Raw genomic sequence first — 21,087 nt, forward strand, 5'->3', positions numbered from 1 at the left:
GCAACGATTTGCTGCCAAACCTCATTTTAGAAGGCCACAGTCCTCCCTGAAGCCCCAGCAGTGGCTGCCAGTACCTCTGCTGGCCCTGGGGCCTAGCTGTCCCCGAGGAGGAAGGCTCAGGGCCGTGGCTGGAGTCTAGCTGCTTTGCTGGCTGGCGGTGGCCCTTCTCCCTGGCCCATGACTCCCTCTCACTTGTTCTCAGAAGCCCCCAAAAGAAGCTGCAGGGACAGCCGTGGGGAGAGGGGACAGAGGGCAGTGTCCCCTGCCCACGGCAGGGCCAGGGGAGGGTGCCTCAGGAAGAGGGTCCCCGGGCCATCAGTGCCCACCCAGCTCCTCTCCCCTGCAGGCTGGGCTCTTGCAAGAGGAGTCAAGTTCTTTGGGCACCGACACGGCACCCCTCCATTCTCTGGGCTGAGGCTGTATCTTACTGCGTGATCTGATTTTAAAGATATCTGTGGAATTGAGGTGGGGGTGGAGGGGTGTTTTTGTTTGTTTTGGAGAGTGGATGGAATGAAAATTGGAGGGAAGTGAACACTGAGGCAAGAATCTGAGGAGGAAAAACAAGTACTGTTCTTACGGAAGACTGTCCGCTTCTGAGCAGGCAGCATTAGTATTCCAGGGAGTGGAGTCAGGACCACACAGATTCAGGGCTGGAAGGGATCTCAGACCATCCAGTCCAACCCCAGTACCCTGGGAAGAAAACCGAGGTGAGGCGGTGTCACGTGACCTGCCTGGTCCCGTGGAGAGCCGGGCAGCGTGGGGGCAGAGGCTGGCCCTCCTGATCTGCACCCAGGCGGCTTCTACACCACCCTGCAGCAGGCCTGGCCACTGGCCTCAGTGCTTCTGGGAGAAGGTCAGCCAGGTGGAAGATGGAGAGGGCTTCTGGACTGAGCCCTGGAGGGGGGCTAGGGGCCACCAGGTCAGTGAGCAGCCAGGGACAGCCCATGGGGCCTGGGAAGGAAGGTGCAGGAGAATGAGGTCAAAGTTAAATGCACAGAGGGAGAAGGTGCATTTAGAACTGAAGGTCAGCCAAGGACAAAACCCTATGGGGTCAGCGGAGGGCCTGGGCCTGGATAAGGCAGTGCCTCCACCCTGGGCCGGGTCCCTGCTCTGCAGTGAGGTGACACCTTGTGTGAGGTTTTAGATGCTCTGGAATCAGACAGATTTGACTGTCAATTCTGGCTGCTGACAGTGTGACCTTAGGCAAGTGATCCTCCTCACACCTCGGGATAACTGAGATCACTCCTGGACCACCATGTGGATTCATTAAGACACAGATGCAATGCACTCAGAACGGGGCACAAGCCCCGCAGACTTCAGCTGGGGCCCTCTCCTCCTCCTAGTCTCCTCCCACTGATACGAGGGGTTGACACATGACCCACCACGGTTCCTAAAAAAAGCTGCAGCAGGGGTGGTGGAGGGGCCGTCATTGGCTCTCTAAGCTGCCCTCAAATGAAGGGGCCTCTACTTTAGTGGAAGCCCCCATTTTGGGGTAGACACTGAGGGATGGCAGTAACAGGTCCTCTCTTTGGGGGACGGGAGAGAGCAGCCCCAGCCATCTGGGAACCTAGGGGCACTCTGCTTCCTCCCACCATTCCTCACAGCACAGCTCTGGAGTTTGGGGCTTCCCCCAGGTGGGACCCCAGGCCAAAGTCCCTGTCATCAAGAATTAAATCCCTTTAAAGCAGGCAGATGAGCCCTGGGACCCAGCTGGCCAACCCACCTGACCACAGTGACAAGGACTGCTTGGGAAGGATAAAGGTAAGGGAGTACATCTGTGGACCGGATGGCATGAGGCTGGAGAAGGAAAGGGGCACGCTGGGGTGATACACAGGGCTGCTTCTGCCCTGAGGCAGGAAGCCAGGCAGCCTCACCCCAGCTCTGCTCTGCTCTGCTCTGCTCTGGGCTGGGCTGAGGCTCCAGGCAGGCGTGGCAGCAGCAGTGGCACTGCCAGCCCAAGTTGGGCCGTTCCTCTGGGCTCCTAGGCAAGCCCCGATCTGCTTCTCTTTCTGGCAACTCGGCCTGGCCCCAGTGAGTGCTCTCCTTTCAGATCTCTGAACCTCCCGAGTTTTTCCGATCCATTTCTCCTGGGACCTGCACCATGAAAACAAATGAACTCTCCCCTTCCTCCCCTACCAAAGCAAATCGCACCTTAAAATACAGTCTAGGGCATGGCAGGGGGTGCTTCCCAGCGCCTACCCTGCTGGTGAGGGGCTGAGAGGCCCGAGACCAAGGAGGGCTGGATAGGGCATCTGCCACCGGTGAAGAGCCCCTCAAGGCGCCCCATTCCTCTCCCCTCAGGACTCAGCAGAGGCTGGGACATCCCTTGGGGTTCTACCCCATGGGTCAGGCACTTCTGCTACCTGTCCTCAACCCAGGTACCACTGGGTTGGGGAGGCACCGGGCCACCTTGGACTGGGTACATCGCTGTACCCATGGTGTAGTACCTTATGAAACTTACAACAAAAGCTCCTTTTCAGATGCCCTTACACCACTCCCTAGACCTTGCCCCCTACCATCCTTTCCTCCTGAGTCACGGCCGTGCCACAGTGGGTGTGATGGGTGGCCCATGTTCTTCATGCAGTGAGTGGGTTCCCGAACTAGAAACGCTACCACTGCCATGAATACTGTCCTCGGAATCCTACTTTCCAATTTTTCCAGAAAGGTGGTTCTCATTTCTTTTCTTTGCATCTACACCAGTCACAAAAGCCACAAACTCCCATCAGCAATTTTTCTGTTACTCTGAAGCTATGGGAGGGGGAAGAGAGGAGTTCCTCCTGGGTTGAGACTCTTCTCCAAAGTGTTAAGGACGCCCCCGCTCTGAGATGCTGGGAAGACTCTGGGGAGACTTTCTCTGTAGGCCCAACTGCAAAGAAAACAGTTCATGCTGGTGACTGAGCCCAGCAGGGCATGCCTTCTCGATCTCAAAGGTTTTGCTTTTGTGGCTGTGGAGGCTCCAATGCAGGTCCTCTGCTGACAATGCCATTTCTCTTCCTCTCCCTGGACTCAGGGCGGCCAGCTGGAGCCCTTCCGCCTGCGAGTCGGGGAAGTGGCGCTGTGAACCTGCTGACAATGGGGCTCTAATGAGTAGGGCTCATGCTGAATGCAGCCTTACTCCTGCTCTGGGCAGCCTCAGCCCAGGAGTGCTGGGGAGGCTGGAGAAGGGAAGACGGGAGGGGAGACAAATGCCCAGAAGGCCAGTCCTGTGGCCCACTGTGTCCTTGTCTGCCTTTCTATGACCTCAAAATGGAACTCAAGTCCCTCAAACACCCCTGAGGTCCTCCGGCCTCTAGAGACAGGCAGGAAAACAGAGAGCAGCTTCTGTCCCGGGTTTTGCTGCTGAAGCAGAAGCAGGGAGGACCCGGAGCAGAAGCAGAGCCCGTTGCCCTGATCTCAGTGTGCATCTCCAGGCCCTTTACAGAAATGACCTCCTGCATCGGAGGAGCTACTGCTTATCGTGGGTTTATGTGTGCTGGGTCCCGAGGGGAGCATTTGACATTCATGATCTCATTTCATCCTTATAACAAACCTGGGAGCAAACTTCCATTATTATTTTCTGTTTACAAATAAGGAACCTAAAGCTCAGAGAGGCTAGGTTACCAACCATCAAGTGGCAGAGCCCAAGGTGGACTCCTAGACTTCCTGAACCCAAAGCCCGAGCTCTTAACCACCAGGCCTCAGTGTCACCTAGGTAGGGAAGGAAGAACCAGAGAGGGAAGTCATTCAGAATCACATCAAAATTACAAAACACTGAGAGTACTCATCATAAGTGAATAAAACCTACAAAAAAAGACTCTAAAGCATTACTGAAGGACATCAAGATGGCTCACAGGACTGAGAAAGAGCCTGGCTCCTGGGTGGGGGAGTTCACCACAGCGAGACGCCAAGTTCCCCCAACACACTTGTAACGACAGACAGGTCATTACAATGGGCCAGGGTCTGGGTGAGGGGGTTACGCTTTCTCTTTAAACACGCCTATGAGGCTGGTGTAGACATCATTATCCCCTTTCCACAGGCCCAGGGAGGGTAAACTCCTTGGCCAGGGTCCCTGGTAAGGAAGGTTTAGAGCTAGGATTCAAGCCAGGGTCATGGCCACCTGTCTGGGACGTTCACGTTCACTCACAGGGGAATAGACATCCTTCCAGGATTTTCTGGAGACTGTGATCACCCTGAGAGTTCCAAATGCAGGCTGGGAGGCAGCTGTGCCTAGGAGTTGTGGACTACCCGAGGTCCCACCATCGGGACCATGGAGAGGGCCCCCATCCCGTGGATACTCACAGGTGGGGGTATGGCCATCTTACAGGCAGAACTCACTCAGGCAGCATGGCGGCTGCCCAGCTGCCAGGCAGCCAACAACTGGCATCTTCTGGGCAGGGGAAGCAGCAGTCTCACCTCCCAAACAGGGACCCAGCAGGATGCAGTGAGCATGCACCCTGCATTCTGCACTGTGGAAATCAGGGTCACATTTTCACTTAAAAAACAATCAGATCTCTAGCTATGGGAGGATTTCTACTCCAGTGCCAGGAATATTAATTTGACACCTGCAAATTCTTTTTGACAAAAGGAATTTTCAGATAACGTCTGCAAGGAGCAGGCGGTGCTGAGGAAACAGCCACTTATCTTGAATAATGGGAAGGCAGAGACAACTGAGGATGCCAGAGGGTGGAGACTAACGAGGTGTCACTCGGTGGAACTGAGGAACAATGGCAGTCGAGACACCCCAGCGAGGCCACGCACCCGTGGGACTGACAGAGATGGTGGTGGCAGCAGAGCTGGGTCTCTGAGGCTCTGCTGCACCAGCTCTTGCATCATCAACACCTGAGCACACTGTCCCCTGCGAGCAGTGGCTCTCAGCGAGAGGGAGGAGCATGTGGGCTTATCACAACCATACTGGGAGAGCAAGACATTTGCAACACAGATGACAAAGTGAATGTCCCAAATATACAAAGAGCTGCTACAGATCAATAAGAAAAGTGGACGAAGGATCTGGGGGCTGAAGGGGGAGCTTTTTCAAAGTACACATACCAGCTGGGCATGGTGGCTCATGCCTGTAATCCCAGCACTTCGGGAGGCCAAGGCAGGCAGATCACTTGAGGTCAGGAGTTCAAGACCAGCCTGGCCAACGTGGTGAAAGCTCATCTCTACTAAAAATGCAAAAAGTTAGTCAGGTGTGGTGGTACATGCCTGTAATCCCAGATACTTGGGAGGCTGAGGCAGGAGGACTGCTTGAACCCCGGAGGTGGAGGTTGCAGTGAGCCGACATCACATCACCGCACTCTAGCCTGGGCGAGAGTGAGATTCCATGTCAAACAAACAAACAAACAAAAACAAAAAACCCACAAAAACAACAAAAAACACATACACCTCTCCATACTCTCCATGCTCAAGAACTTCTGGAACAAGACCACAAAACCTTCCCCTGGTGAAATCATGAGGAAATGAGGAGGAAGATACAACCACACACAAGCTCGCCTCCTGCTGCTGACATGGGCTGGGATCATGCTGGGTGAGACTCAGGCCTGGTGAGGAAGCGATTAAGGGCCCAGGCTTTGGTGCCAAACAGATCTGGCTCTAGGTTTGGCCTCTACCACCTCCTAGCTGTGTGCAGGTCACGTGACCTCCTCAGGCCATAGTTTTTAGAAATGCAAAATGGAAGTAAGACGACTCCCCCCAGAGAACCGTCGTGAGGGTTCTACAGACACAAGTGAAGGATCTAGCGCGATTCCTCCCATGGTAATGACTTCCTACAGTTAAGAATCTTCCACTACAACCTGTGCCACGGGGCTGCCTAGCTGGAAGTGAGAGCCTTCACAGCGAGCACTGAGGTTAACTTCCATGAGTGAGGACTTTGGTAGGAGAGGACCTGCCTGTCTGGCTGTGTTCCTGCTTAACCTAACAAGCTTTCATAATCTTGAATCCCAGGGAGCTCCAATTCGAGATCAGGGCTGTTTGGAAATATTTGAAAAATCCTGAGAGGGCACTTTCTAGATATCCTAGAAAGGAAGTTTCAGGAGAAGATGGGCTTTGTCTCGTTCATGGTTGTTTTCCCATTGCCAAGTACACAGCACACCCTCAGGCTCACCAAAGATTAAGCAGGGGACACTTAGAAATGTGATTCTGGAAAGCAACCGGATGGGGTAAGATCAGGACTCATCACTAATGATTAAGGTCCCCAAATCCCTCCTCTAGAGAGAAGGGGAAGCAGAGGCTCTTCACTGCTGTTATGGTACCCCTCAACTGTCCCCAACTGTCCCCCAGAGCAGTTTCCACGCCCTCCCCAGTGCAGGCCCACAAGACGTGCCCCAAAGCCCTGACAACATTTGGCACTTCAGCAAATCGAGTTTCCACAGCCACAGCCTGAACAGCGCTGTTTAATGGACTGCATCTCCGCCTGCTCCCTTTAAATGCGCACACACAAAAACCAATTTCAAGCACAGAAAGCTGGATTGGATTAAACAACTCAATTTAAAGGACTGAAAACTCAGCTGCTTCCAGTGAAGTCCTAGGGAAGGAACCAATCAGCAAAGTTCTGCTCTTCCTTTTTGTATTGAAATGAGGGCTGTGACTGTGCAGTGAGTCACTCCCAACTCGCAGGCAGAACGGGGCCAAGTCCACCTGGGCCTCGCGCTGCAGGGGGTGGTGCAGGAAGAGAGGGTGTGTGTGTTTATGTGTGTGTGTGTGTGTGTGTGTGTGCATGGGGGCGGGGGGTAGGCAGGAGAGGCCAAGGGCATACTCACAGACCATCTGTTTTGGATTTTTCTGGTAATATAGAAAACCTCAGAGGACCTAGAGGTTCATACCTGCCTGTCCATTTCTCTCTTCAGCCCAGGCTCGGGAAAGCAAATTCAGGCTGCAGGACAGCTGCCTGGGCCCCCCACAAGCCTGGCACCAGCCCAGGGAAGACTGAGGAGCCTCACTCCATGGGGACTGGTGAGCAATAGCCCTCTCCCATTCCCCCCACCCAGCCTCACGCACTCTCTGCAGTGTGGGCAGGTCTGTTGATTCACGAGCTGGCTGCCTCATGGAGATACAGCTCTGCCTACAGCTCACAGTGCCTTGGCGCTCAGAAGAGGAAAGTGGGCTGAGGCTCAGCTTGGACCGTCAGCATCTGAGATGCAGCCTGAAGGGCTGGTATGGATGGAGGGATGGGATGCTGCCGTGCAATGGGCACGCGCAGCTGCAAACCCTGCCGCTTGGGTGGGAGGCAGGGGAACCCGGTAAAGGAACACCACGCAATGGGCATGGCTGAGAATGGAGTGTGGAAAGGTGTGTGTGGCTGGGGCAGACTCCTGCCCAGATGACAGGAAGAGCCAGGGGCCCCCTCCACCTCCCAGGCCAGCCTCTGTACTCCAGCTCTCTCAGAGGGCTCACTCCTGCTGCCTGGGATCTGGGTCAGCCTCTCCCTCTGCACCAGCAGCTCTTGGTGGCCCCAAAAAGGCAAAGCTTAAGGGTCCAATTTCAAACTGGAGGTCATAATGGAGTCCAGCTGAAATGAGTAACACAACCAATGCTAACTGAGCGTGCAGCAGGGGCCCGGCCCAGTGCTTAGCATTTTACACGGATCATTTCCCTCTCACATCCCCCTATGGTTACTGCCCTCATTGAACAGAGGAAAACAGATGCTGAGATGCAGAGATACTAAGTGTCTTGCCTTTGGGCAGCCTGACTCCAAGCCAAGCTCCCCGCCTGTCCTGTGCTGCCTCCCTCACTGACACTCTGCCCCAGCTGCTCCAGAAGGGTCTACAGAAGAGTCCTCACTCCTAAAGTGAGTTTTTTTTTGTTTTTGTTTTTGTTTTTTTGAGACAGGGTCTCACTCTGTCGCCCAAGCTGGAGTGCAGTGGCACGATCTCTGCTCACTGCAACCTCTGCCTCCTGGGTTCAAGCAATTCTCCCACCTCAACCTCCTGAGCAGCTGGGAGTACAGGCGTGCACCACCACGCCCGGCTAATTTTTGTATTTTGAGTAGAGACGGCGTTTCACCATGTTGGCCAGGCTAGTCTCGAACTCCTGGCCTCAAGTGATCCACCCACCTTGGCCTCCCAGAGTGCTGGAAAAACAGGTGTGAGCCACTGCACCTGGCCCCAAAGTGAGTATTAAACACAGCTTTACCTCTAGGAAGGATGCACTGTACCAAAATAAGCATATCTCAGTCACTAACAAGGGGAGGCAGGGCAGCCGATGTTCCATAAGTACGGGTGGCGTTGGTAACCTACCTCATCCGATTCATCCGATAACGTCTGCAGTAGGATGGGAAAGAGGCTGTCCGTGTGCCGGAACATCTGGAGAGCAGAGAAGCAGGGGTGCCCGTGAGTGCTCCCTTCACCCCGGGACTGCGTGCAGTGCAGTGTCCCGCTGGTGTGCACGGACCCACTGGTCTGCACGGACCACTTCCCTCCCCGACACAATGAGGGCTCCTCGCAGCACCTGTCACTTCTCTGCCGGCCAGGGTTTCCCTAGAAGGGCAATGACCAAAATGCTACCAACTATGGGCAGGCCCTGGAAAACCAAGGCGGACCCAGAAGAGGCCCCTGGCTTGGAGGGGCCTGGGGCTCACCTTCCGAGGAGTTTTGATGTAGAGGTGGTAGAGCCACTTGAGAACTGCAATCCTGGTCATCATCCCAATGGCCGTGTCACTGAGGTGGCAGTTTAGGACCTGCACGATCCCGTCGAGGTGAAGGGTCACTGGGGCTCTTTCAGTGCTGTGGGTAAGATCGGGAGGGAGAGCAGAGGTGAAGCCCACCATAGCCCTCTCCCATGGAGTCATGGCACCACCATGGGCCTGCACATCCTGAGTCACACACTGCTAACCACCGTCCAGGGGGATCGGGGGTCAGGGATAACCTGATCCCACACATCCTTGCTGGTCTCCCACCATCCCAGCTCAGCCCAGCCCAGGGGTTTGAAGGGGGCTTCTCTCTCTCCCTTTCCAAAGAAGTTTGGAGCTTGCTGCTGGGCTGGAACCATGATAACCATGTTTTGGGGGACGAGGACCAGTCTGCTGGGCTCCCACTCACTTTTCCTTTTCTTTCTCCAGCACCAGCCTGGCTTGCACAGGAGGAGAAACCCTCTCCCAGTCACTGAGCTGACCTGACCAGGCTCAAGGCATTAAGTTCGGACCCTTTCTTGGAAAAACAAAACCACCAGGTCTGGACTGTATGAGGGAAGGTCCCGATAACAACTGTTGACCTCCGCCAGGCCCTTCACCGGCCATCTGAAGGATGTTTCTCAAGTGAGGTCAGGGATCGAGGCTTGTCATTGTGCCTTGCCACTGCACCAGGGCACTCAGCACATTTGGCCTAGGAGAGACACCCTTGAGAGTTGAGACCAAAATGCGCTCCTTTGAGTTGGGGAAGGGGTAACACAGCCTCTGCCTATGAGAAACGGATATTGTTCAGGAGGTACTTTTGTTCTGGTGGGCACAGGAAGCCCCCTGGCTTCTGTGGACTGAAGTCCTGCGGGTCCCCAAAGTTCTGCTAAACAGCCTGCGGGACAGCGGGTGCTGCTGGGAGGCTTGAGTTGGTTTTTTGCCCAAAGCACTGCTCCCTGGCACAGGCTGGGTTTTCAAGGTGGGGGCAGCATGGGTAGAAAAACCTCGGGATGTCAGGGAGGGGCTCCCTTCCTACCGAGGCACTACACTGTACTTCCCAAACGGTGCTGACAAGTGCAGGCCAGGGGTTGCATTTCCTAAGGACCTGGGCCAGCAGATCAGTCCCCTGCCGGTATAAAACCGTCTCTTCGTGGCATTTCTAGGCTGCTCAATTATTCATTTGCATCAGGAACTGATGGCTGTGCTTTCCTCACTCGCCTGCAGCCTCTCTGAAGCTCATTTGATGTGAATCCCTAAAGGGCACGATTCTGCGCTCTGTAATTGCTAAGAGGAATTGCTATTTAATATGGTTTGATGATCCCCATGGTGCACATTTCAGGGGCAAGAGTGGGCACATCTATCCTCTGGTGGCCAGGAGCTCCGGGCATGTGATACAGCCACAGAGCCTGGAACTGAGTCTCTGGGCGGGTGGCCACTGTGATATCCCTAGCGGTCACGTGGCTGGAAGTTCCTGGTGTCTTCTGAGGATATTGAAACACTTAAATCTTTGCTAGCCTGAGACAGACGGGGACAGTACTGTGCAGGTAGAGGAGTCTAGGGCGGTAAACACTGGCCCCGTCAATCTCTTAATCAGTTTCTCTGAAGTCCACTGTCCCGCAGAAATACAACGCAAGTCACAGATATAATTTTACATCTTCCAGTTTTCAATTAAAAAGGAGAAACAGGTGAAATGAATTTCAATGCTATGTTTTAATTGACCCAATGTATCTAAAATATCAGCATCTCAACATGTAATCAATATAACAGTGAATGTAAACATTCCCAACAAAATCTATTCTCTTTTGTGTCCTAAGCCTTTGGGACCTGGTGTGCATTTCACCATTACGGTGCACCTCGGTTCAGAGTAGCCACCAGGCACTCAGTAGCCACGTGGCTGCCGCAGAGGCCCACACAACAGTCCACGCCAGGACTTTCTGAGTGTCTCCTTGTCATCTCTGGCAGTTTCCTAGCCACTCCCTTAGCTGACGGCCAGCATTTACTGTTTTATCTCCCATTCCCTCTTTTTCCCGTCCTGCAGAGCTCCTTCCCTTGCGTTCTGTTCCACACACCTTTTGGGCTGGAAGAATCCCCTGGCTAGAGAAGCTCATGTCCTGGTGGTGGAAGAGATGCCACCCTACAGCCCAAGGCCTTATGCAAAGCAGGTGAACAGAAGCCACCCCCACCCCAACCTGGTCTTTCCTGACCCTGTGAGCCCCAAAGTCTGTAGTGAGCCCCTTTCCAGCAGAAGCCACAGGGACATGTAGGCTGCCAGGGTCCAGGGTGTCATGAGGACCCCGTGCCTGGCAAATCACTGTGACAAGCTTAGCTGAAACAGTACCCCCTGGGAGGAAGGCCTTGTTTTTCCTTGTTTCCCTGGGATCCTTGGGACTGCCCTGGAGTTGCTGGTGAGGAGGAGGGCGGTGCCGTGACCAGGTCCCCTACTCCACTGGCATGGGGCAGGATCAGTGGTGTGTCTGAGCCCCTGGGGGGAATAACAGCTCTGATAACAATGGCAGCCATGATGGTTGTGAAAAGTGAAAGGTCTCCTGGACGCTTTCCTACGCAGCCTCATGTCACTCCTTAAAAAGCCCTATGGCCTAAAGCATGCCACTTCCATTTCGGAGAAGAGGGAACTGAAGCACACAGATAGGAAGTCACCTGGCCAAGATTACACGGCCAGGGAATGGTGGGGCCGCACTCTGGATCTGATCAGTCTGACTCCAGAATAATCTCACCCGCCACATGGCACAGCCTCCTGACCAGGCCAGCAGGCTGAGAGAGAGTCCCTGGTGGCATCGCCTCCACTGTATCCTGGGAGGGGCAGCAGAATGGCAGCTCCAGTGTGGACCAGCCCCTCTGCACCCAGGGGATACCTGGCAGCTCCAGGTGTCCGTGGAAGGAGGTTAGCACACATTTTTCAGTGTAATTTTGTATCAGAAGTGTAGACAGTGGCTCACACCTGAAATCCCAGCACTTTGGGAGGCCGAGGCAGGAGGATGATTTGAGGCCATGAGTTTGAGACCAGCTTGGGCAACACAGCAAGACCCTGTCTCTGTGAAAAATTTAAAAAATTAGCTGGGTGTGGTGGTACATTCCTATGGTCCCAGCCACTCGGGAGGCTGAAGTGGGAGGATTATAAGATCCCAGCTGCTGCCAGCTCCCAGCTGTCAGCTCACCTATGGTGAGCTATGACTGTGTCACTGTACTCCAGCCTGGGTGACAGAGCAAGACCCTGTCCCAAAAGGAAAAAAAAAAAAAAAAAGAAAAACAAGGGGAGGCAGAGGACACGGGGGAAGCCTGGTGCTCCCCACCGGTGCACTAAGAATCCAAAAGGGCCAAGATGTCAGGCTGGATGGCCCCTCGGCAAGCTGAGCTCTGTGGCTCACAGTGGCCCTAAGATGCTGCTGGCCAGCCTGTGGGGCCTCTCCTGCAAGTGGTGCTGTGTCAGGGCCAAAGAACGGCAGCATATCACGGAGCTGGTATGTGAACTGGCAGCATTTCGTGTATTAACATTCTCCGACTTTCTCCACGGCAAACACTTGAACACAGCGAACCTGAAGGTATAGGGCATCTTCAGGCTGCTACTGAGGTGGTCCTGCCACACTCAACCCAGAACCTCATCACTGAAAGGAACCTCACGGTTCAGGTAACACAATCCTTCAAGGTACGGATGAGCAAGCCCAGGTCCAGAGGCAGTACGGGACGCATCTGAGACCATGAGGCCATGTACCAAGCAGTCATTCCCTGGGCTGGAGACACTCTCCCTGGGCTTTTCTTCCCTTGCCTGGCTGGAGGTGGAGGTCATGGGAAGCAGGTGGACCCTAGAGGACCAGGCAGACTGATCTTACTGCCTGGGAAAGGGAGGGTCAATATCCCAGCTGCTGTCGGCTCCCAGCTGCTCTGCTGGGCAGGGTTGGCTGCTGCTGCTGAGCTCTGCGCATGCTCAGCAGGGGAACTGGGGCTCTGGGACCCTGCACTCTTCCTAGAGAGCACACTGCATGATGTGCTCAGTTCCCCAGCTGCTGGGCCGGAGCCTGAGAGGTAGCACCCTGCTGTCGTGGCTTACCTTACCCATCAAGAACAGAGGGAGCTCACTCAGTTTAAAATACATTTCTGCATCAGTTCCAAAAAGTCTAGACGAGTCACTCCTGGGGGCTTCTGAGTTATTTCAAGGTGTCTGCAAAATTCCATCTTCATGGAGCATTTTCTCATAAAGCATCTTATAATGAATGTCTTACACATACGCATACTACAGTTTCCAAATGCATGGCGCTGCTGTGACTATTAAAATATAGATTTACTGAATAATGCTTCTGATACTACCAATAAATAATAATAAGTTCCAGTTGTTCTCTCAGGGAGACAGCACTTCATTTCTGTAACGTCTACCTTTTTACGGTGTTCGGGTTACATCTCTAATCAAATCAGAAGAAAGGTAAATCTAAAAATAGAATTGCTTCTGAAATTCAACTTGCTCTTTAAAATACAGATAATTATAAATTTTTTCAATCAGCAGAGGCTACAAGCTGGGAAATACTGATTTCTAGAACTTTCTGCCTGCTTATTTACAGGGCAGCTAGCTACACCAGGAGAGCTGGTGTCACTGAAGACATCATGACCCTTGGCAACAGCCTGAGCCTCATAGTGGGGACTTCATACAACACCTGTTTGAGAACTCCTAAATCAAATGAGTTAGGGAGGCCAACTGCAAAACTGGAACTCTCCAACTGCAACTAATAAAGTTAAATGCACGGGCTCTGGAGTCAGACAGATCTAGCTTGAATTCCAGCTTGGCTACTAATTAGTTGAGTGACTCTGGGCAAGAAGTTAACCTCTCTGGATCTGTTTCCTCATTTGTAAGATGGGGATAATAACAAGGTTCTTGTAATAACAATTGTAGCTAAAGTGTGTAAAGTGCTTTCTGCGGCCCAGGCACCATGCTATGTTCTTTACATACTTAAAAAGCTTTTAAAAATTATTATTATTATTATTGAGACAGGGTCTTGCTCTGTCACCCAGGCTGGAGTGCAGTGGTGCAATCATGACTCACTGCACCCTCAAGCTCTGGGGCTCAACTGATCCTTCCACCTCAGCCTCCTAAGTAGTGGGAACTACAGGAATGTGCCACCACACCCAGCTCATTTTTGTATGTTTTGTAGAAACGGGTTTTCACCATGTTGCCCTGGACTGGTCTCTAACTCCTGGGCTCAAGCAACCAGCCTGCCTTGGCCTCCCAAAGTGCCGGGACTACAGGCGTGAGCCACTGTGCCTGGCTGTTCTTTACATACTTTAACTCATTGAAGCCCCATATCCCTTTGAGGTCAGTACTATCATTACACTGAGTTTAAAGATGAGGAAACTGAGGCGGGGGAAATCACGCTACTTGACCAAGGCCACAGCCAGGCATGCTGCAGTTAGGGCATGAATCCAGGCAGTTGGCTCCACCAGGCAGAGCAGTCACGAGACAGAACACACCCAGTGGAGACATTTCTCTCTTAACCCTTTCCTCAGCTGGCAAGCATGCTTCCTCCATCCTGGTTCCTTCACGTTCCACCTCTCCCTGGGGAGTCCAATTTTCCACCTCCCATGTATTTTCCATGCTCTGGAGGGTGGAGGAACCCAGACCTACAGCCACCTCACCACCCGCTGCTTTTCCAGGTGGCATTCTTCCGTGGCTAAGCCTGGGGCCACCAGGGGCTTCCCGAGTATCGCAGGAAGAGGGGAGATGAGGGAGGGGGAAGACAGCTTCTGCTCTCAGGTTTAGTCAGTTAATTCTCCCTGTGTTTCGGTCCAAGTGAGAAATCTTTTATAAAAAATCTGGGATGCAAGGATTGCTTCCATGGTGATCCTTGAACCCCTGAAAGTGAATTCAGAATTTCATGTGGATGTGCATTTTTTTGGTGTGTGTGTGACAGAGTCTCGCTCTGTCACCCAGGCTAGAGTGCAGTGGCGCGATCTCGGCTCGCTGAAACCTCCGCCTCCCAGGTTCAAGCAATTCTCCTGCTTCAGCCTCCCAAGTAGCTAGGATTACAGGTAAGTGCCACCACGCCTGGCTATTTTTTTTTTTTTTTAATTTTTATTTTTAGTAGAGATGGGGTTTCACCATGTTGGCCAGGCTGATCTCGAACTCCTGACCTCAGGTGATCCACCTGCCTTGTCCTCCCAAAATGCTGGGATTATAAGCGTGAGCCACCGTGCCCAGCTGTGGATGTGCATTTTTTTTGGAAGAGGGTCCATAGCTTTCATCAGGCTCTCCAAGGGTCAATGGCCACTCAGAGGCACAGGACTGCCACCACCATGGCAGTTTCCAGCCAGGTGGGAATGCCTTTCTGCCGTGGGAGGTGTCTCCAGTCTGGCCACCACCCTGGGCAGACCTGAACTGAGTGAAACTGGTGGCCTCACGTGGTGCCCTGGGCAAGCGGCACAGCTGAAGAATCACAGGGTGGGTCTGGCTACCTGGCAACTCTGCACGATCCCACCCGTGTCCAAGCTCAGTCTCACTGTGTCAATACCCGCTGTGGGAAGAAGGTGGTGGGCTGGAGCCCGGGCATGTTGGCTCTGGTTTTACAACTCTGAAGGTGCCCAGCTCTTGAGCACAGCTGGTGACACTGACTGTGCAGCTGCCACGTGGGGACCTCTGTCACCAAAAGTCAGGAAGCACTAGATCATTTGTTCTTGTTTGGTTTTTTAGGTAGGATGGTTTGGATTTTAGGTAGGATTTGGCATTGGCTCCTGAATGACAAGTATAAACCAAAACCCTGGTCCAGTCTAGCAGTTCCTGGCCTTGGCACAAGAACTGAGGGCTCCTGTAGGCTCATCCCAGCCGACAGTAGCGCAGTCTCCCCAGCGAGGCAGCGGACAGCGGTGCCCCTCTGCAGCCCATGGCTTAAGCCTACCTCTGCCTTCTCCTAGACCTCCCCAACCTCCCCCTCAATCCCCATAGCCCAGATTACAGAGACAAGTCTACAACAGGCTTTTGGCTGCCAGAGGGAGGCTTTTAAATCCCAGATCAGATCCTGCCATTCCCACTTGTGACACAGTCTCCACAGCCTCCAGCGCAAAAGCTAAGCCCTCTGCAGGATACACAAGTCCTCGCATGTCTGTCCAGACCGTTCCCCGAGTTCCAGGACCCAGTACCTGAGTCTGCCTCCCCCCTTCTCCTGGGATGCTCAGAGCCACCTGGAACGAGCTCTTGACCACCCCACCCACACCTGCTCCTCCTTCCAGCCCTGGTGTGCAAATGACACTAGGATAGCGGGGGTCTGGCTCACACCAAATTTCTAGAAGGCAGTCTTTCCCTCACCTCTCTCCTGCCTACCCCATCCCACCCATCAGTGAGTCCTGTGGTTCTCAACACAGAGCTCAAACCCACCCAACTTTCTCCACATGCTGCTCCTCCCCAGCCTGAGCCCCCATCCCCTCTGATGGGGACAATGGTGACAGCTCCCTAGCGGGTCTGCATCCACCGGGCCCCTCCTAGATCCACTGTCCACAGAGCAGCCCCGTTCTTCCTCCCTTCTCGTCCCTACCATGAAAGTAATACTACTGACCCCACGGGACTCAGACAAAGCTGAAGGATCCGACGTAAAGGTTTAGCACTGCGCCGGGGCCCTGGAAGCCTGGCTATGTTGACTGGCATTAGCTGTTATTCCCAGCCAGTCTTCTCATTGCCTGGGCTCAGGCACCATGGCCCTCCCTTTCTGGTAACTTCACCCCTCACATCAATCACTCCTCTTTCCAGTAACTTCCTGGCTACTTCTCTGCCTCACCACTGGAGTAAATGAATGAAGGTCAGGGACACATTCAGGGGCCAGCTCTTATCTTGGAGCCTACAGGGGTGAGCACAGGCAGGTGCACTGGAACGCGTGGCAGCTATGTGAAAACGAGAGAATGGCAACATTCGCTGATCTCCTCCATCAACGTAGGGGGCTCCTAGTGGTACATTTCATAATCGGCTGCACCTGCGTGCTTGGAAAACACGCTCAGGGTGCTGAGGGATGAGGATAAGTTCACAAATGACATCGACGAGGGAAGAACCCTAGCTAGGGGTCTGGGGGGAAGAGCCTCTTGGGGTAGAGTGCACACTTTCTCTTCATGAGTGATTGGCTCTCCCAGGGCCCAGGTTCACTGTCAAGTTCAGGGGAAAGAAACCCCTGTATGAGACCCACCATCCACTCTAGCCCCAGAGATGCCAAGGTCACCCAAAGAAAAAGTGACATGGGGCAAGTCCAGGGGACTCAGACCAGGGCAGAACCGTTACAGTACCTTCCGCGGGGTGTCCCTTCACCTTGCAGGGAGTATGGAGGGAGCCCCAAGGAAGAGAATTATTTTGCTGCCTGGTCTGCACTGCCCCCATGTGGAAGACTGCGCCATTACAGCTGACCTGGGCGCACAGGAGACGACAGCTCCTGGGGCCGGTGATTTATCCTTAATCTTGGACATGATTAATGACTGCCCATGCTCAGGCTGTCCTTGAACAGACTTCCCCTTGTGGGTCTTGTTGGCCCCCCATCATCCTGGACAAACAGACAGCGCTGAGTCAAGGCAACTGTGTCTCACTGCAGTCACCATGTATTAGCTGTACTTTTATTATTACAACTTGCGTTTACTGACCTCCAATAGCTTAATTTTTTTTTTAAATATTTAAAAATAAGTAAGAACAATCCATTTTCTTTCATTCCTTTTTTTTTTTTTTAAGACATGGTCTCACTGTGTTATCCAGGCTAGAGTGCAGTGGTGTGATCTCAGCTCACTTCAACCTCTGCCCCACTCTGGCTCAAGTGATCCTCCCACCTCAGCCTCCCCAAGTAGCTGGGACCACAGGCACACGCCACCAGGCCCAGATAATTTTTTGTATTTTCAGTAAAAACAGGGTCTCGCCATGTTGCCCAGACTGGTCTTGAACTCCTGAGCTCAAGCAATCTGCCTGCCTTGGCCTCCCCAAGCGCTGGGATTAGAGGCATAAGCCACCATGTCTGGCCCCCAGTGGCTTCTAATCCGCCCTATCTATCCATCAAGCCTGGGTGGGGTGGGCTTGCTCAGTGTCCTTCAGATTCCTTCATCAATTAACTCTTTTGTGTACGAGGGTGTCCCAAAAGCAGCAGCCACGAGTAGAATTTGCCTTGGGTCATTGCTGTAGTCTCCCGCATCCAGGAAAGATCTAGGCCGCTCGCTTTCCACAAACCTTCTGGCGTAGTCTCCCGCATCCAGGAAAGATCTAGGCCGCTCGCTTTCCACAAACCTTCTGGCGTAGTCTCCCGCATCCAGGAAAGATCTAGGCCGCTCGCTTTCCACAAACCTTCTGGCTGAAACAAGCCACTTACCTGGCTGCAGTGAAGACACTGATGCTGCTACTGAAGCTGGAGTCACAGGAACCATCTGGACCTCCTGGGAGAGGAAGAGGAACAAGCGGTCATGAAAGGCTGTTGGCTCTCTTGAATAAACAAGACCCCTGTGACAAGCACACACAGAACTCTCCAGAGCCCCATACCTTGATTCAGGCTCTTCAAAAGGACCATGGCTCTGGAGCCCTGAGGACCCAACCAACGCCCAGTCATTCTCGATAGTCCCCAAGCTTGTAAGTCTGTAGTCACAGTGATCTCACAAGGAGGGGACACCAGTGCTAAACACATCTGGCAAATCTCAGAAGGGATCACTGGCCTGAGGGGAATGGATGTTTAAAATGACAGATAATACCCAGCATCCTTAGCTATCAGAAAAATGCAAATCCAAACCACAAGATACTACTGTACACCCATCAGGATGGCTAAAATAAAAGACAGATAATAGCAAGTGTTGATGAGAATGTGGAGAAACTGGAACCCTCGTACGTTGCTGGTGGGAATGTAAAATGGTGCAAGCTGCTTTGGAGAACAGTCTGGCCATTCCTCCAAAGGCTAAACATAGTCACCACATGACTCAGCAGCTCCACTCCTAGGTATATACCAAAGAGAAATGAAAACTTATGGCCACATGAAACCTTGTACATCAATCATGTTCACATCAGCATTATCTACAATAGCCAGAAAGCAGAAGCAACCCAAGTATCTATCAACAGATGAATGGATAAATGAGGTGTGGTATAGCCATACAATGGACTATTATTTGGCAATAAAAAGGGATGAAGTACTGATGCACGCCATAAAAATGAACTTTAAAAACATTGTGTTAAGTGAAAGAAGCCAGTCATAAAAGACTACATATTGTATCCCTTTCTCGAAAGTGTTTAGAACAGGCAAACCTATGGAGACGGAAAATGGACTGGAGGTTGCCTAGGACTGGAGGAGACGGGAGAATAGGGTATAATGGCTAATGGATTCTTTCAAGGGCACGGAAAATATTCTAAAATTGATTGTGGTGATGGTTACATAACCCTGTGAATCTACAAAGTCACTGAATTGTACACTTGATGTTGGGTGAATTGTGTGGTACATGAATTCTATCTCAATAAAGGGCTTAAAAAATGACTTTGGGGAAAGGACTGTGACTGCACTGTGTCTGCGCCCGAGTCTTCCTCCAAGTGGCCAACTCAATACCTGTCTTAGTATTTAACTTACCATCATATAACCCAGGGTAGAAAAGTATCTACCTGGCATCGACTACTTATTTTTCTCAGTTAAGGAATAACCTTTAAATTCCAACCTTTTTCTTTTGGCATCTAATCAAGTTTCCTAAAGAGCCAAGATGTTCTAGATCTGGAAAGCTGCTGGTAGGATCCTGTTCCGCCTTCAGTCCCCGTCTAGGCACTGGCCACAGCTCTCACTGCACTGAGGAGGGAAGAGGGGGCTGGCAGTCCTGCAGTGCTTGGGGTGGGAGGTGCTATGGGAAAAAATTCCAGACTCCTGATACTAATTTTTTGTAGTTGTGAAATAATTTTAGATGTACAGAAAAGTTGCAGAAAGAGTAAAGAATTCTTTTTATACCCTTTAGCCAGCTGCCCCTAATGCTAACATTGTACATACCCATAGTTCAATTATCTTTTTTTTTTTTTTTTTTTTTTTTGAGATAGAGTCTTGGCTCTGTTGCCCAGGCTGGAGTGTAGTGGCACAACCTTGGCTCACTGCAATCTTCGCCTCCTGCACTCAAGAGATTGAGCCCACCTCAGCTTCCAGGGTAGCTGGGACTATAGGCACGTACCATTAAGCCCGGATAATTTTTTTTTTTTTTTGTATTTTCAGTAGAGATGGGGTTTTGTCGTGTTACCCAGGCTGGTTACAAACTCCTGGGCTCAAGTGATCCACCCACCTCAGCCTCCCAAAGTGCTGGGATTACAGGCGTGAGCCACCATGCCCAGCTCCATAGTTCAATGATCAAACCCAGAAGGTTAACATCGATACACTACCATTAACTAAATGATTACTCTAATTTGAACATCACGAGTTTTTCCATTCCTGGCCTTTTGTTCCAGGATCTCACACTGCATTTAGCTAAACTGTCTTCTTTGTCTCCTCCAATCTGTTGCAGCCCCTCAATCTGTGTGTCTTTCATAAACTTGACACTTTTGAAGCGCTGGTCACTCTGCAGAATGTCTCCCCGTTTGGGTTGGTCTCACGTTTTCTCACGAGTAGGGAGTTGTGCATCTTTGGAGGGATGTCACGGAAGTGCTGCGCCTCAGTGCACCCTATTTGGGGAACGTGTTGTCTGTTAGCCTCATTACTGGTGACGTTAACCTCATCGCCTGACGCACAGTGTCTGCTGGGTTTCTCCCCTGTAAGGTTACTGTTTTTCTATTTGTAATTAATAAATAACTTGGGGGAAGATACTTAAGATTGGAAAAATATTCTGTTTTCCCTCAAACATGTCCCCAGTGATTGACCGCAGCACTCAGGGCTGGAGCTTGCCTATAACAAATATTACTGTGGAATTTGCCTGATGGTGATTTCTGTCTCCCCTTTTCCTCCATTATTGACTAAAATTTTCTTTGCTCTTTCTCCCCCTCTCTCCTCTCCCCTCCCTCCCTCCCTTCCTTCCTTTTTTTTTTTTTTGATACAGTTTGACTCTGTCACCCAGGATGAAGTGCAATGGCATGATCTTGGCTCACTGCAACCTCCGCCTCCCGGGTTCAAATGATTCTCATGCCTCAGCTTCCCGAGTAGCTGAGATTACAGTGGTGCGCCACCATGCCCGGCTAATTTTTTTTTTTGTATTATTAGTAGAGATGGGGCTTCACCATGTTGGCCAGGCTGGTGTCAAACTCCTGACCTCAAGTGATTGACCCACCTCAGCCTCTGAAAGTGCTGGGATTACAGGCGTGAGCCACCATGCCCAGCGTATTGACTGAAGTTTTCTGTAAGGAAGAGCTGTCCCTTCTCCACCATTAATCAATTCAATTATTTATGTCATTATGGACTCCTGGATATTGATATTATTCCATGGGTTACACATCAAAATGATCATTGTTTATATTGTTGTTCAAATGATACCAGCCTTGGCCTCTTAAAAGTTTTAAATTATACAAATACATCCTCATTCTAAAATTTTCAAACACAAAGCAAAACCTC

At 51.9% G+C, this 21,087-nt stretch overlaps 1 protein-coding gene across 1 annotated transcript in view; it reads right to left on the minus strand.

Moving 5' to 3' along the window:
* Window positions 1-21,087, minus strand: part of VAC14 (VAC14 component of PIKFYVE complex) — a 114,012-nt gene that overhangs the window by 66,934 nt on the left and 25,991 nt on the right. The window contains exons 10-12 of the mRNA XM_004057923.5: window positions 17,911-17,974; window positions 8,555-8,699; window positions 8,214-8,279 (exon numbers count right to left, since the gene is read on the minus strand). Of these exons, the coding sequence (XP_004057971.3) occupies window positions 8,214-8,279; window positions 8,555-8,699; window positions 17,911-17,974 (275 nt within the window). The remainder of the gene's footprint in view (window positions 1-8,213; window positions 8,280-8,554; window positions 8,700-17,910; window positions 17,975-21,087) is intronic.

Source organism: Gorilla gorilla, chromosome 18 (assembly GCF_029281585.2).
Source record: "Gorilla gorilla gorilla isolate KB3781 chromosome 18, NHGRI_mGorGor1-v2.1_pri, whole genome shotgun sequence".
NCBI classification, from domain to species: Eukaryota; Metazoa; Chordata; class Mammalia; order Primates; family Hominidae; genus Gorilla; species Gorilla gorilla.